The 15,412-nt window shown below is 34.8% G+C and overlaps 2 protein-coding genes across 2 annotated transcripts in view; both read left to right on the top strand.

Annotated features, from left to right (window-relative positions):
* Positions 1–4,654, top strand: part of LOC100377191 (WD repeat-containing protein 11) — a 41,487-nt gene extending 36,833 nt beyond the window's left edge. The window contains exon 24 of the mRNA XM_085504237.1: positions 989–4,654. Coding sequence (XP_085360363.1) covers positions 989–1,124 — 136 coding nt within the window. The 3' untranslated portion in view covers positions 1,125–4,654. The remainder of the gene's footprint in view (positions 1–988) is intronic.
* Positions 4,655–5,409: 755 nt separating this feature from the next.
* Positions 5,410–12,905, top strand: LOC100377040 (cell growth-regulating nucleolar protein-like). Its single transcript, XM_002738356.4, has 8 exons — positions 5,410–5,506; positions 6,301–6,442; positions 7,650–7,881; positions 8,506–8,598; positions 8,867–9,356; positions 10,632–10,703; positions 11,208–11,296; positions 12,423–12,905. Exons 2-8 carry the CDS (start codon positions 6,318–6,320, stop codon positions 12,564–12,566), a joined length of 1,245 nt encoding a protein of 414 aa, XP_002738402.2. The 5' UTR covers positions 5,410–5,506; positions 6,301–6,317; the 3' UTR covers positions 12,567–12,905.
* The last annotated feature ends 2,507 nt before the right edge of the window (positions 12,906–15,412 follow it).

Raw genomic sequence — 15,412 nt, 5'->3', positions numbered from 1 at the left:
CAATAGAATGTCTGTCTAATAAGTACATGAAATCTTCTCAGTGTAAAATGTTTGTCTAAAACCATAGTACCCGGTAACCAGAGCATTACAAGAGCTGACACAATAGAATGTCTGTCTAATAAGTACATTAAATCTTCTCGGTGTAAAATGTTTGTCTATAACCATAGTACCCGGTAACCAGAGCATTACAAGAGCTGACACAATAGAATGTCTGTCTAATAAGTACATGAAATCTTCTCAGTGTAAAATGTTTGTCTATAACCATAGTACCCGGTAACCAGAGCGTTACAAGAGCTGACACAATAGAATGTCTGTCTAATAAGTACATGAAATCCAACAAGTGGTCTTGATTTGCAGGACAATATTCATTATGAAATGAATATGGCTTTTGCGACACGAGGTGTGCATAAGTAAGTCATACTACCGAGGGCAGCAAATGCTGTAGCCAGTCCATATAGATTTTATCATATACCATATAGATGTAATTACAATTTTACCACGACGTGACCATAAAAATACAGCGTAACTTAGAATGACACATTTTGTTTTGAATGATAAAAGTTGGGGGCGCTGGGCCAGGTGTGATACAGGAAGTGATTGCCCTGATGTGAGGGCGCTCTGCGTTACGAGGCAGGGCGATACATTATATGATAAACCAAGTTGTTGGGTTAGTTGTTGCAGAAGATCTCTCGCTGCAATTATGCACTCCAAAGTCGATAATATAAAAACAGGGTTATTTGCTTCATTTTTTATCTGTGATAAAAAATGGGCTTTTTAGCTAGTCAAAAATTAAATCAAATACTGTACACATATACTAATTCTTGTAATTTGGAAAGGTTGACCCAAATGACTTTACTGCCTCTGCCATTTCAAACCTGTCTGGATTTTTTCTAAAATCCCATTCTCAAATTTAAGGCTATAGTTACATCTATGTATTTCATTTCTTCAGATCATATTATTTAGTGTAATTTCCTTATCGCTGAGTACAGAAACTTGTATCTGCCATATATCTAGAATACGCTCATATACTCTCATCGATTGGTAACAGGAAAGCCGCCGCTCATTACTGTAACAAGTCAGCTGAGAAAGGAGAACATCTACAACAAGAACTAGAATGGATGTGAATAGATATTGTAATATATTTTAGTACTTTTAATCTGTATAATTATGTTCCGAGTAATGGTAAATAATTGTTATTGTGACTGCTGTCAAATCTAATCTGTCCCCCCTGAAAAAAAATGTACACAAGGAGTATGTTAACATGGGGCTATTACCACAAAGTACTGTAAATGCATTAATTATTGGTTTTTAAATTCGCTATATTCCCTAAAAAATTAAATAACAATAGAAGTCATTGTTTCCCTGCTAAGTTTGTAAACTTAAAACCTGGTGAAATTGCTCAAAGCATTGAAATAGTGAAATTAAACACCAGTGAAAATAAATGGTTTTACAGTATGCATGAAGGCAGTACAGTGATTGTATCGTTCCATGTGTAATGGAGGTTGATGCGTTCTTCTACAGTATCCGTGTGATGACCTTATTATTATACATCTTTTAATCACATGCACTTTTACGTCTGATGTAAACAAAAAAAGTGTTTGAATTTGACGTGATGCATGTTTTACAGTTAAAGAAGACATTCAATCGTATTCGTAACACTTTCAAACACGTCCGTACAGTGTTTTACGAATGGATGAATTTAATTGTTTTCAGTGTCAGATTCATAATAATGATATATATTTCAAGTGTATTTGTACACTGTCATTTGAATATGTTAATGAGGTGTGATGTCACTACTTTCTCTTACATACCGGTACTCATTATTTGATTAAAGTATGTGTAGTTCTCATGTCTTGTAAAATCTTTTTTTTTTGCTCAAAGTCTCAACTACCTAAAGCATTGCCATTTAAGTACTGTTTGACCACTGTGTTTACGTTCATCTCCATTTATATCTCAAATATGTCTGGACCAATCACATTTAAACTACACATGTGCATACATCTTGCGATACACATGCATTTATTTCAGAATCCAATACAAAATGGCCAAATGGCATCCATTTTTGTGCTATAAGTTTATTAAAATCGAGCAATTCTCCATTCTGAATGAATGGATTTTGTTCAAACTTGGTACATACATTAAACATTATGGAATCTTGATGCACATCATTTTGTTTTTCATATCAGATTCAAAATAGCAGACTAATGAACATTTTGTTTTGATGAATGTGGTTTGAAAGTCATATTTCTGACATATCATGACTGATCATATTAAAACTTTATATACATCATGTCTCACATATACACATATTTGTTTGATGATATTCAAGATGACCTGATAGCACTAATTTCAAAGTTGTAAATTTTTTCAAAAACAAGCATTTCTGCTGTTTTGGAACTACATCTTGGTAGTGCATGGACAGATTTTGTTCAAACTTTGTACATACATTGAACATTATGGAACCTTGATGGATGTCATTGAATCCAAAATGGCCGACTGGTGGCCATTTTGTTTTTAATGAATGCTGTTTCTAAGCCATATCACTGATATGTGGTGACTGTTGATGTTCAAACTTCATTTCTTAAACTAGATAACTTGCAATGCATTTACTTCTTGATCTCTATTTTTATGTTAAATCATCATGCTATGTAAACGATGCCAGCGTACATGTACATGTAGAAGTGGGAGTTTTAAAAATACACCAATAGTCACCAAATTATTGTTATTCTTTCATCCTGTACATTTTTAAGTTAAATTATATTTATTCCAGTTTTTTTGGAATCATTTACGCTAGCAATTATAACAATTTACACACTAAATTCATGGTAATTTATTGTTACTGATTATTGGATTGAACAAAGTGTAATCAAAATTGAGATCCATGTAACCTTGTAACCAAGTAAAATAACCATATTTCTAAACTAAATTGTATTGATTTATATTGAAATGTGATCATATCTTGTCAATTTTCACTTTTTCAGAAATACTGTCAAACATTGAATATTTGCTGCTGGAAACATTGATTTTATTGATAGACTAAATTTAACAAAGGTGACTGTGAACTTCAGTTAAATTTATACCCCAGACCATTCGTCCCGGTGTTATCGCTATCGCCACGATAGCGATAACACCGGGACGAATGGTCTAGGGTATTAAATTTACTATGCTAAAAATTATCTGTGTCTTGTGACAGTAATTATTTATCGCACATGCACGGCATGGTGACCAGTTAAAGCATTCACTTGACACATCCTTGGTTTCTAAAGGTCTTTTATTTTTATTAAGAATTAACTGGGAATGACTTTTGAGGTTTACACATGTTTTTTTATTAGTGTACCAGGTTTCGGACATACTGCGGAAATAACACTGAACTTGTCTCATAAGATAAATCATACCAAAGGGGCATCAAGTTAAAGAGTATACAACTATGGTCTACATTTGTGCAAAATATCTGATGAAGTGGGCAATGAAAAATTAAATGACAAATGTTTGTCGAAATATTTCAAACATATATGATATCTGTAATAAGTCCTTAATTCTGCATGTTATCTCAAATAAGTTAAAGACCATATAATTATTGTTTGCTTGTGAATTATTGTGCAATGTGTAGATTATACACTATACTTAGAATAGAATATATATTTTTAACATTCATCTATAAGTGCATATGCCCATCCTGGCTTTACCTTATCTCCTTGACTCTTGTTAGTCAATCCAATCTGGTACAGGACAAATTGAGAACTGATATCCTGTTATCTCTGAGATAGCTTATAGATGCAGTCCTGAAGATGCTACAATGACTGGAATCTTATTAATGGATTACAGCAAGTCTTGGAAGTATTGGGACAGATAGTTTAATAAAAAATATGACTAGCATGACTTATATAATCTTAAATTCGGCTCTTTAATATTTGATTCCAGAATCAAAGGTTACATTATGCCTGCCACCTTTGCTCACATAGTGTACACACTCTGCCTTAAATCTTCCTGGAGAACTGTGGAAATAAATACAAATTTTTAAATTGTACATTTTGTATTTTTTAGATTGATGTTTCAAAACTAGACTACCAAATACTTGTTTATTTTAAAACAAAAACAAACTAGTAATCTGTTTGCCAGGTATAATTACGTTTACTCGTGTTAAACATCTAATATGGCAGACTCAAATCTTGCAACAATAGGTTACATTCAGAATAATGAATTGCATCACATGATGGCACCTACTGTAAAATCTGTATTAGAAGCCGCGGCTTCTATTAAAATGGTACAATGCAACAGAGGGGATGCGGCTTCTATTAGAGCATGTACACATATGAGAAATGATGAATTTTTTATTCTAAATTATTCAAAAAGAATGGGTGCGACTTCTATTAGGGATGCGGCTTCTAATACAGATTTTACGGTAGGTATCGGTACTAATTTTACTTTTTTTGAGCCAATTTTTATCGGTTAGTATGCTAAAATCAGAATTTCATGCAGTCCAATCCTCAACTAGCATGCCTGTTTGCACCACTGTACAATTTTGAACTTTTCATGACCAAAGTTTGACAAATTATTGTATTGATATAATAGAACTTCCATTTGCTTACATTTGCTTTGTAAGCATTGAATGCTATATTGTGTGATTAAAATAATTTATCTCAAGTTACCTTAATGTCTTTGCATTTATTGTTAGTGTTTTTAGTGTTTTTGTGCATGCATTGTAAATGTCTGTAAAAAGTATCTGGAGTTTGGTGAATAGCCAACTTTCTAATGTATCTAAAGTTAGAGTTTTTTGTAATGCCATGAAAGTCTAGCATGTTAGTAAAAATTGTAGGAAAGTAGTAGTAGTCACGGAAAATAGTTTGGCTGGTTCCCGCCTCAAGTGTCAAAGGACGCCGGGAACCAGCGAAGGAAAATACTAGTAGTAAGCTTTCACGTTATTTTCTCATTTTAGTCGTTGAGGGCGTTGTTAGCTAGCCTTTTTATGAACATTTCACACAGATGAGTATTCTCCAACCTCCAATAATACAATATCAAGAAGCTACCATATGAAGATGACAAGAAAAATACCAAAATAAATAAACTACGCACATATAGACAAATATTGAACAAGATATCTCGTTTGAAAGTTGTGAAATAATAAGCAATCCCAGACACAGGGATAGGAATAACCTTAGTACGCCCATGAAATAACTAAGCTAGGTATCAGTGGGCATGTGTCTGTCTCGTGCCCATCGCCCTCAATACCATGCTTGCTATAACAACCACAAAACAAAACAGTGCATATTCGATTTTTGATTAATTTATTATTCATAAGTTAATTCATTACTCGTATTTCTGCACGGTATTGGTGCTCTGCAGCTCGTTGCATCCAAAACGAAAGTACTGCTATAACCGACGTTGGTGGTGTTAGTGTAAACTTTGACCTTTCACGACACATGGCTGGTGAATGTTGGCATACTGTTGCTGATATAGTTTGTATACTTGTGACTCTGTGCTGCTCGTTCATACTCTATCAGTGTTGGTAAGTTGATCACATTTGTGTCGTCAGTTAGTGTGCGTATCTTTGTAAATGGATCGACAGATTTAATTCTCACATTATGAGGTATGGCGGTGTGGGTCAGTGTCAGCTGGCCTCTGTGTCTGGCTGATATGGTCGGAGTCCCTACACAACTACTGGGACCGCAGGTGCCTATCAGAAATACTAGTACCTTCATAATCAATGTTGTTTGTATGGCAGCTGGTATTTTAGTCATTTCTGATACATTTGGTGTCATTAAATTTGTTATTTTCAAATATTACTATTAGGATATTTATCGACAAAGAAAAATAATTTTTTTAAAACATTTTGGGGAAATGATTGTTTCAATCATTTTGTTTGATATGATATTCTGATAGGGTATGATTTATTGTAAAATTAAAATGTTGTTCTAGCAAGAATAATAGTAGTATTCCTTTGGATAACTCTATATTCTAGTATGCATACATGTATGCCCTGTTTCAAGGTACTGTTTTATATTAGATAAAATAGTATTTTACTTATTGCTATATATATTTAATATTTTTAATATTAATGCTATGTTTGTTAACAAAACTATGGCTTTAATTAAATTATTATCCACTTATCCATCATTGGTAAATGACACACAGTATACTGTGGAAGGTTTTATTCACTGAAAAATATATTCTAAAATTGCATATTTAAGGGATTTTATTTTAGTACAATTAACAATTGGCTAAATATAATTCAAAATAAATCCCAGCTATTTTTTATGAGTGATACAATACAGTCATATTGTTGTTTTTAATTGTTTTCAGACTAATTACTTTTCACCATGGTTTTCTTTAATTGCAATGCATGTGGGCAAACAGTGAAGAAGAACCAGGTGGAAAAACACTATCAAACACAGTGTCCTAGATGTGAAGTCCTCTCATGTCTGGACTGTGGCAAAGAATTCTTGTAAGTAACAATGCAATAGGTGATTTTCCGTACAATTGCGAGATCTCGTGAGATGCATGAAAGACGCGTGTCGAACGTCTGCCGCAAAAATCGAACGATTTGATTTTGAACTCGAATTTCTTTATTTCGTAGCTCACACCGACCAGCTGATCTTCGACAGAGGAATATTGCTTCCGAATACCCTCACTTAATTGAAATTGTCTATCATCAAATCTGGACAGCACATTGTTAAGCATGGAAATGCCCCCAAAATACTTTCGCGTTTGTCGAATCCCACGCGATGTTTGACGCCACTACGACGCTATGACCTTTGTTTGTCCTGTTTTTACGTTCGATTTCACGCATAACGCGTGATTCTCGCAGTGAACGGAAAATGGTCTATTCAAATACTGTTAACCCTTTTCACCACCAGATTTTTTCACTCATATTTTTCTGCATTTTTTTTTTTATATTCTTCAACATTTCTGGAAGTGAACCCTAATTTTGGAGTCAACTGACAAAATTTGAGTAAATTTTCAGTTTTTACTCAAAAAATTGCGCTATTTTTGTTTCGGTCTTCTGAAAAAAGGCACAGACTATAAACATGGCTGTTTTGTTAACTGGTTGTGAAAATGTTAATGTGTATGTGGAATGACTACTGTCACATTAATTTTTTGGGCTTCTGTTGCCCTTAAATGGACATTTGTGCACAAATATTTAACATATTTAAATTGTGTAAAATTGAAAAAAAAGTTTTTTTTGTGAACTGTTCTGTTCAGTGTTCTCCAAGTTTCTGCTTTATAGTGGCAGCAAATCTACTGGTATTGACAACGCTACAAAATAACAACTGTTACAATAATGAAATTCTCGCCAACCCATAAAGGACTCAAGCATACTCTGTTTTCAAAATATGTTGCACAAAGTTGGCTTTCACCCATTATGGGTTATCGAGTCGTTCATTTGTTTTTAAGTATAGGCTTTGTGGATAAATTATTTTGAGCATTTTATATCATGGTAGGAAAAATAAGTATGATTTGTCGTAAAAGTAGCAGCACATATTGAATAAATGATACATTGTACTAGTAGTAATGGACGGATACACTAGCATTTTCATTCTGTAACTGACTGATTTTATTTGTTTTAGACAGTATGGATGTGGATGAAAATTGGTGAATGATTCACCCACTGATTATGTAATGCACTAATTAAATTCTTTTCACAAAAATAGTGGTGATGATTATCAAGAACATACTAAATGTATCACAGAAGACACCAAGTATGGTAGTATGGAAAATAGAGCTGTAAACTCAAAACCAAAGAAAGGTGAAATCAAACAAGAAAACTGGATACAGCGAGTAAAGGACGCCAGTAATAACGTCAGCGTGCCTCCAAGGTTGAGAAATTTACTTCTGAAAATTACAGAGTATCCAAATGTTCCAAGGAAGAAAGCAAAGTTTGTAGTAAGTTTCAGTTTACTGATGTTGATGTGTTCAGTTTCAAAAAGTGTTCAGTCCACTGAGGTGTTTTGTTTGCAAATGTGCTCAGTTTACAGAGGTGTTTTGTTTACAGATGTGCTCAGTTCACTGAGGTGTTTTGTTTACAGATGTGCTCAGTTCACTGAGGTGTTTTGTTTACAGATGTGCTCAGTTCACTGAGGTGTTTTGTTTACAGATGTGCTCAGTTCACTGAGGTGTTTTGTTTACAGATGTGCTCAGTTCACTGAGGTGTTTTGTTTACAGATGTGCTCAGTTCACTGAGGTGTTTTGTTTACAGATGTGCTCAGTTCACTGAGGTGTTTTGTTTACAGATGTGCTCAGTTCACTGAGGTGTTTTGTTTACAGATGTGCTCAGTTCACTGAGGTGTTTTGTTTACAGATGTGCTCAGTTCACTGAGGTGTTTTGTTTACAGATGTGCTCAGTTCACTGAGGTGTTTTGTTTACAAAGGTGCTCAGTTTATAGAGGTGGTCAGTTTACTTAAAGTGCAAAAGTGCTTTTGGTGGTTAACACAAGGTTAACCCAGTTTTTGTCCCAGACAAGACAGCTCTGTTTCTACAACCTTTTGTATTTATCTGTTTTTATCTAGAATTTTTTGAAGAACAGTTTAAGAGTGTTTGACCTATCTACATCTGAGCAGTTGTGGGAAATATTTTCCTCAGCCAATAGTAAACAAGAAAATGTGAGTAAATTTAAATGTTTAAATTTTACCGTAAGAATGTTCAACCTTTTGAGTAACAAATTTTGTTCCCACTCAAAATTGGGTAATATTGTCCCACATTTTCTGTTGTTTTCATGAATTTGATCTTAATTTTGAACCAGACACACAAAATGTGATGTTGCTGAGGGTTGATAACAAAATTTAGTAACAATAATTAAATATCATGAAATACCATCAAATTTGTTTCTAAAATTTTAGAGATAAATTACAAATTCTTTTTTATATCTAGGATCTCATGCAAAAACCCAGTATTTTGAACTCTGGCTGTGATGTGGTGGGAAATGGCAAAGAAGTTGAACAAAATTCAAATGATGATCTGGAATTAGAGAAAACTAAAAAGAAAAAGAAAAAAGACAAAATGTCAGAAGATTTAGATGATAAAAAAACTGAACAAACTGATGACAGTTATGACATTAGTCATAAAAAGAAAAAAAAGAAACGAAAAATTGAGGATTCAGTTGCTGTAGTGAATGATGATGATGATGAAGATGTTGAGTCAACTAAAAGCAAGAAGAAAAAAAGAAAGAAAATGAAGCATCTGTTGGAGAATGAAGATCATAATGACATTGTTTGCGATGAAGAAGACAACAACACTAAAAAGAAAAAGAGGAAAAATAAGAAAGATGAACAAAGTTTACACAAAAATCTAGACAGTGTAGATGGGGAGGGGAGTAAGTTCACAGATATGAAACCAGGAAAGAGGAAACAAAAGCATGAAAGTAAGTAATGATGTATATGAGTTATTGTAACAAGATGGTAATGGAAAAGCCTTCACTATTAATTGTTTTTGTGAAACTTATTGTATCAATTTTAAGTCTAGTCCACTGAAAACAAGCACAGATAGCTACCATTAAAACATGAAACAAATTAATCACAGTAAATTAATCAAAAATTGTCGTTCATTTTTAACGTTTTTATGTTGAAAGAAGGATGTGTTTCCAAGGAAACATGCAAAATAATCTAAAAAGTGGTAATTTTTGAGCATTTTTTATAGGATTCCATGTAAACACATGTATTCCATGGATAATATATATTCAGAATTTGTTATGACAGTCATTTTTTTTAGCAAGTGTCACCAAACAAATCTCTGATATATGATAGAAACCAATTGTGAACTATTAATAAGAAATGCATTTTTCATCAATTTTCCAGGTCGTTTTGTGGAAAACTTGAGAAAATTTAATTTCAGTTCAGTGGATTTTGATTATTTCTGAGTATTTTTTTTAAAGGTAGCAAGCTATTTGCTACTAAACTAATGTATATTACGAGTTGATAGATAATGAGATAATTGGTATAAACTCCACTATCACATGCTACCATACTGTGTTTTAATTATCTACTGGTACTAGTATGTAAACTTTTTAAAAGAACATAGAGCTACATTTGTTGACTGTTTTCTCAAAATCATTTGCGGGTCTGGTGAATCCATTCTTCTAGCTGGCTAAGTTTATACAGCTATAGGGGGATTATGTGTCTGGTCACAGTGATCCTGTTCTGATGTATGAGTACACGTAAGGGCAGGGAGATTTTAAATTCTGTCCAGTGACTGGTTAATTGGGTCTTACATTCTATTTGTATGCAAAGGTACTATTTGCAGTGTTTGTCTTAGTATTTGCAAAACAAAATTACCAAAGGGAAAATGAGCAAAGAACAAAATTAAAAAGTTTTTCAAGTTAAAAACAATTAAGTATATTCCACTAACATATATTATGAGACAGCCTTCTTAATACATATTTTTAATATCGGTATAAAAAAAAAATATTTTTTACTGACGCCAACAAACTCAGCAACCAATAACATTCAACAAAAATTACGAGGGCAAAATTACTACCTTAATCAACATTTCAACTTGTGCAGCAAATGCCAAGCAAAGTCAACTTTAGAAGACAATACAAAGCTTATTACACTGTTGTCTGAGGAGTCTGCAGTATATATGGTATAATTATTATTATGTCCTTGATTTATTCAGTCAATGTTATAATTGTTTCATCTAGAAAGTGAAAAGGTCAGTCCAAGCAAAAAACATAAAAAAATAATGGAAAATGATGATGAAGAGGAGAATGCAGGTAATTATATCTTGAATATGTAGGTGTATGCTCAACAGTGATTGAAGTGAAACCCAGAGAACATAATATGATAATGGGGTACATTTGAGACAACTGAAATGTGCATTTTGGCTGATGTGTGTATTTTTATTAGAAGTGTGCTTCTAATGCAGCAAATATAGATATCGCTTCTCATACCACAATGGATGCTGTGTCACTCGACATGTTGGCATGTTCACTTGCTGTTTGAACACTTTTTCACAATGTGGTTTCATTTCGGTTGATAGTTCTTTACTGTTCTGATAATAAAAATAAAACATAGAGAAACTATCAAATCCTTGCCAATATATTGATTTAATCTGTGAATCACCTGTTAACTAAGTATGTTGTTAGATTACAAAGTGCATGAAAAATGTATCAATGCATTTAATTGAATCTGTTTCATTTGATTCAAATGAAGACTGTTTCCTTTGATCTGGGCTGTTTCATCCCTCATTTCACCTATTAATTCTACTTTCTGTACAGGATATAAATTCCATTGGGAATCCATGATAAAAAAGGTTTTGAAGTCCAGTGATGCAAATGAACTACCGATTAAGAAACTAAGAAAAAAGGTTAGACAATTGTTGCAAAATGTTGTAGCTTTTCTATATTATTATTATCCGCATTGAGTTATTTTGTTACATCATACTATTGTTCTCATCAGAGACTTTCTAACTTCATGGCCACTATGTATGTGTTTTGACATTATACATGTATGGTTTCCATAGCGATGTACACAACATATAATAATACATTGTTTTGTTTACACAAAGTTTGAACACTTGCATGTGCATTATTCAATTTATTCTGTAATTTAGATATTATATTGCCAGTAATTTTTTTCTCTTTCATTTTGGTTGAACAAATTTGGTTGAATAATTGTTTTTGTATTGTTGAATCAAATCAAAATAATTGCCTACTGGCTAAAGGTTTTAATAAAAATGTAATAATTATGATGGTTTTATTTTGTGAAAGATGACAACAATGTCAACATCTTTAAATCTTCAGATGTTAAGTTTGCAGTATACTTCCAAACTATCATTTTGAAAATCAGACATCACAGGGGTCGAATTAATAACAAATATACTAGTATCTGATTGTCCACTGGGCATCCACTCTGAAATTATGATTGTTCGCATGAAGATATACATGTAGTTGTGCAAAAAGCTTTTGTGTTTAATTCTTTGAATGTGAAAGTCGTTGTTTCGCACCTTTCACAAAATCAATAGTGTCAATGTCATAAACATATTAGGTTGTGGCTTTTCAAACGATGTTACTTCTCAAAAACATGTTAAAAACCTTTTTTAGCAAAAAAAAATAGTTATCAAATAATGGTTTTGACTAAAGCTTAGAAGTCATTGTTTCGCACCTTTCACAAAATCAATAGTGTCAATGTCATAAACATATTAGATTGTGGCTTTTCAAACGATGTTACTTCTCAAAAACATGTTAAAAACCTTTTTTAGCAAAAAAAAATAGTTATCAAATAATGGTTTTGACTAAAGCTTAGAATGCCAAAGCCAACTTTTGTCACAGTTCAGAATAGAAAAACCCAAACAATTTAAAAGTAACAAAGTAACTTCAGGATGTGTATTTTCAAACAACAAGAAAAACTAAAGTCTTCAGCAAATATGTACAGGAATTACATTTAAAAAGTAAACAAATAATGAAATCTCCTTTTTATCTTGCTGTTTGCAGGTTATCAATGAATTCTGGTCACAGAATAATGGTGGAAAAATCAAGACTCGTGAAGAAGTGTTAGCAGTATTCAATCACAAAATACATCATAGTAACAAATTTAAAGTTTTTAAAGACAGAGTTAAACTTGCAAAGAAATTGTAAAGATAATGAATGATGTGGACAGGGAGTTCATTATTGTACTGTAGCATTATCAATAACAGTGCAACACGAACTGGAAAGTTTTGCAGCTACTGGCCCTGAAATCTGTATAATTATATAACATTCTCAAAATACATTTGACTATAGTTTTTCTAAGACTGTGATTTTACTGACAGATTGACAGATACAGATGAAGAAGGCACAAGGTTTGATACATCATAATGATACATTGTATCAATTTTAATTTTACTTATTAAGTATGCATTCAAAAATTCAAAACACATGTATTAAATGCTTTATGAATAAACAAGAACACTGGCAAAAACAGTAATATTAACATGACATCTTTCCTTGCATGCTCATTTCATAAATCCTTTTCCTCATTTAAGTCATCGGCAATGCAAAGTTTGGTGTGAGATTAGGTAATCCTTTTCGCCGTCGGACAATCAAATCTTGAAACTGGTTGCCGATTGGGACAATCAATTTTTGAAATCACAATTTGCGTATACAATATATACGTAATCCAGTGTCGTATTATCATTTTGCAATTTCAGTTTTAAACATTGCTACTTACTTCCAGATACATGTAGATCTACTAGTAGACTAGTTATTTGTAATATGTTTTTAGATTAAAGGTCAATAAGTTATGAGGCATTTACAGTTTCATGTGGACAGTTTTTCAGAATGGTTGTCCAACTGGACAACAATGTATTTTTTTATTTCAACTCCTGTAATGTACAATGGGGTACATACTAGCGTTTATATGCTTTAAGATTTTTTAGTAATAATGCTCTTTTGGCACAGTCATATCTTTGTGTTATTCTTCTTTGAGTACGTCATGACACTTGAGTGGATACTTGGAATTCATTGTGTGGTATAATTATTTGTATCAAATTTTTGGGGCAGAGGTACATCACAGAACATAGTACGTAATACAATGTATTTCTATGGGGGTCTGTGCGAGCTGCCATGGAACGCCGGTCACAGAGCCGATGAATACGGCTAAACTTAAGAAAACAGCATAAACTCAACTTTGAAGTAATCCTAAGCAACAAAGTTATATATGTTGCACTTGTAGGGGTAATCTTTGTTCGGACAAGCACAGGCCAGCTGCCTCTTAACAATATGCAGTTAAGGACGTAGCTTGTGAACCCGGCAGTGATTGGCACAAGACTTTTGTTTTGTACTGGCCTATGGTGATCCCACCTCCCCTGATTGGGGAACAGCCTTTTAATCCCTTCTCATTGGCGCTCTCCTTTCCCTACTACTGACGTGGAGACAATGATTTCTGTGGAGAGGGCTCAAAGTGCGATGCAGGGTGGTGATTGGTATCCTTCAGGAGACAAGGAAAAGAAGACTGGTTTTGGGTTGGTCCTGTCCCATGTCTTCTGTTGGGGGAGCCGATACCCCATTGGGGCTACACAAACCATCATTGGGTCCCTGGTTTGGGATATTTGTTCAGTGCCACAGCCTCCTTTGACCAGAATCAGAACCTGCAGGTGCAGGCGCTGCAGGCAGAACTTAGGCCCATCAACTTTATCGAATGGGTTTCCTTGGCTTTGGAGCTTGAGCTCGCCTTCTTAAGTTCAGGCTGTTTGAGAGCTAAGCAACGGACCACGATACTTGGGCAGTTGGACTTTGGCTTGGCAGCACTATGTGCTTTTTAGCAGAAGTGGTTTCGGTCGAGTGGGAGGCAGTACTGAGTCAGTGCGCCTATCCTATTTCAGCGGGGGAACCTCAAAATTCTCTTTGAAGGCTTCATCGGCTCCCCGGGCATGGATGGTAGTTCAACTCATAGGGTTTATGAAGCTTTAGCTCCAAACCCCCACCTGCTCCTTCCCGTTAGATAACCCCTCAAGCACCATACAGCAGCTTGGCGCAGGAGAGTTTCCAACCCCTGGACGCTTGCAGTAGTGACTCAAGGGTATTGGACTCCCCTTAGAGTGCAAACTCTACGAGTTTAACGCCCTCCCTTTTGGTTTGTGCACAGCACCATACGTCTTCACCAGGGTGTTAAGACAGGTGACCCAGCTGCTCCATCGGCCATCGGTTTATCTGAACCCATACATCAACAACTGGTTATTGCACAATCAATAGAGAGAGGTGTCAGTGGAGCATGTTGATTAACGCAAACGCTCCTCCACAAGTCCAACCCTATACCGTCCCGAACCTATTTTTTCTGGCTATGTAGTTCAACACTAAGCAAGAGCTTGTCCACCTTTCTCTCAGTTGACGGAATCGACTTCTATGCACAAACTGATGAGCCTCATTGGCAAAATGACTTCAGTTTGTCTAGTTCCGCCAGCAGTTCTTCGACCTAATCAGATTCAGAGGTGCTTACAGGCCCACAAGGCCCACATGTGGAACCTGATGTTCAGGGTTCAATTGTTGGTCTAAGCTCTGGCTGCCCTCCCTTGATGGAAGGACGTCCGGGACTTAGAAAGGGGAGTGTCCTAAATCAGACAACTCCCTCGCTGACTCTCATTATGGATGTGTTGCTCCAAGGGAGGGGCGGCCATCTGATGGGCCGTCCTACTGTCTCTGAAACATTTTCAGGAGGTCGCACACAGTGTCCTGCTTCGGTCAGGCAACATCTCAGTAGTGTTGTACATCAATAAGGAGAGGGGACACGTTTTCATTATAACCAAGTGGAGCTAAAGGCTCACCACCTTCCAGGGATACGCAATAGCGCCATGGACGTCCTCTCGAGATGAATTTGCTTTCAGAACACAGAGTGGCAGATACCCTAATGGGTGGCGGATCGTCTTTTTCGTCTCTGGGATGGCCCTCCGATCAGTTTGCCAATTACCAGAATGCCAAGCTCTTGAAGTATGTGTCGCTTCTCCTGG

This window comes from Saccoglossus kowalevskii, chromosome 10, assembly GCF_978046115.1.
Source record: "Saccoglossus kowalevskii chromosome 10, keSacKowa6.1, whole genome shotgun sequence".
In the NCBI taxonomy this organism is placed as follows: domain Eukaryota; kingdom Metazoa; phylum Hemichordata; class Enteropneusta; family Harrimaniidae; genus Saccoglossus; species Saccoglossus kowalevskii.
This window is presented reverse-complemented; position numbering and strand designations above follow the sequence as displayed.

Coding starts and splice junctions, on each gene's coding strand:
- LOC100377040 (XM_002738356.4), top strand. CDS start 6,318: ATGGTTTTCTTTAATTGCAATGCATGTGGGCAAACAGTGAAGAAGAAC. Junction 6,443..7,649: donor GACTGTGGCAAAGAATTCTT/GTAAGTAACAAT, acceptor TCACAAAAATAG/TGGTGATGATTATCAAGAAC. Junction 7,882..8,505: donor GGAAGAAAGCAAAGTTTGTA/GTAAGTTTCAGT, acceptor GTTTTTATCTAG/AATTTTTTGAAGAACAGTTT.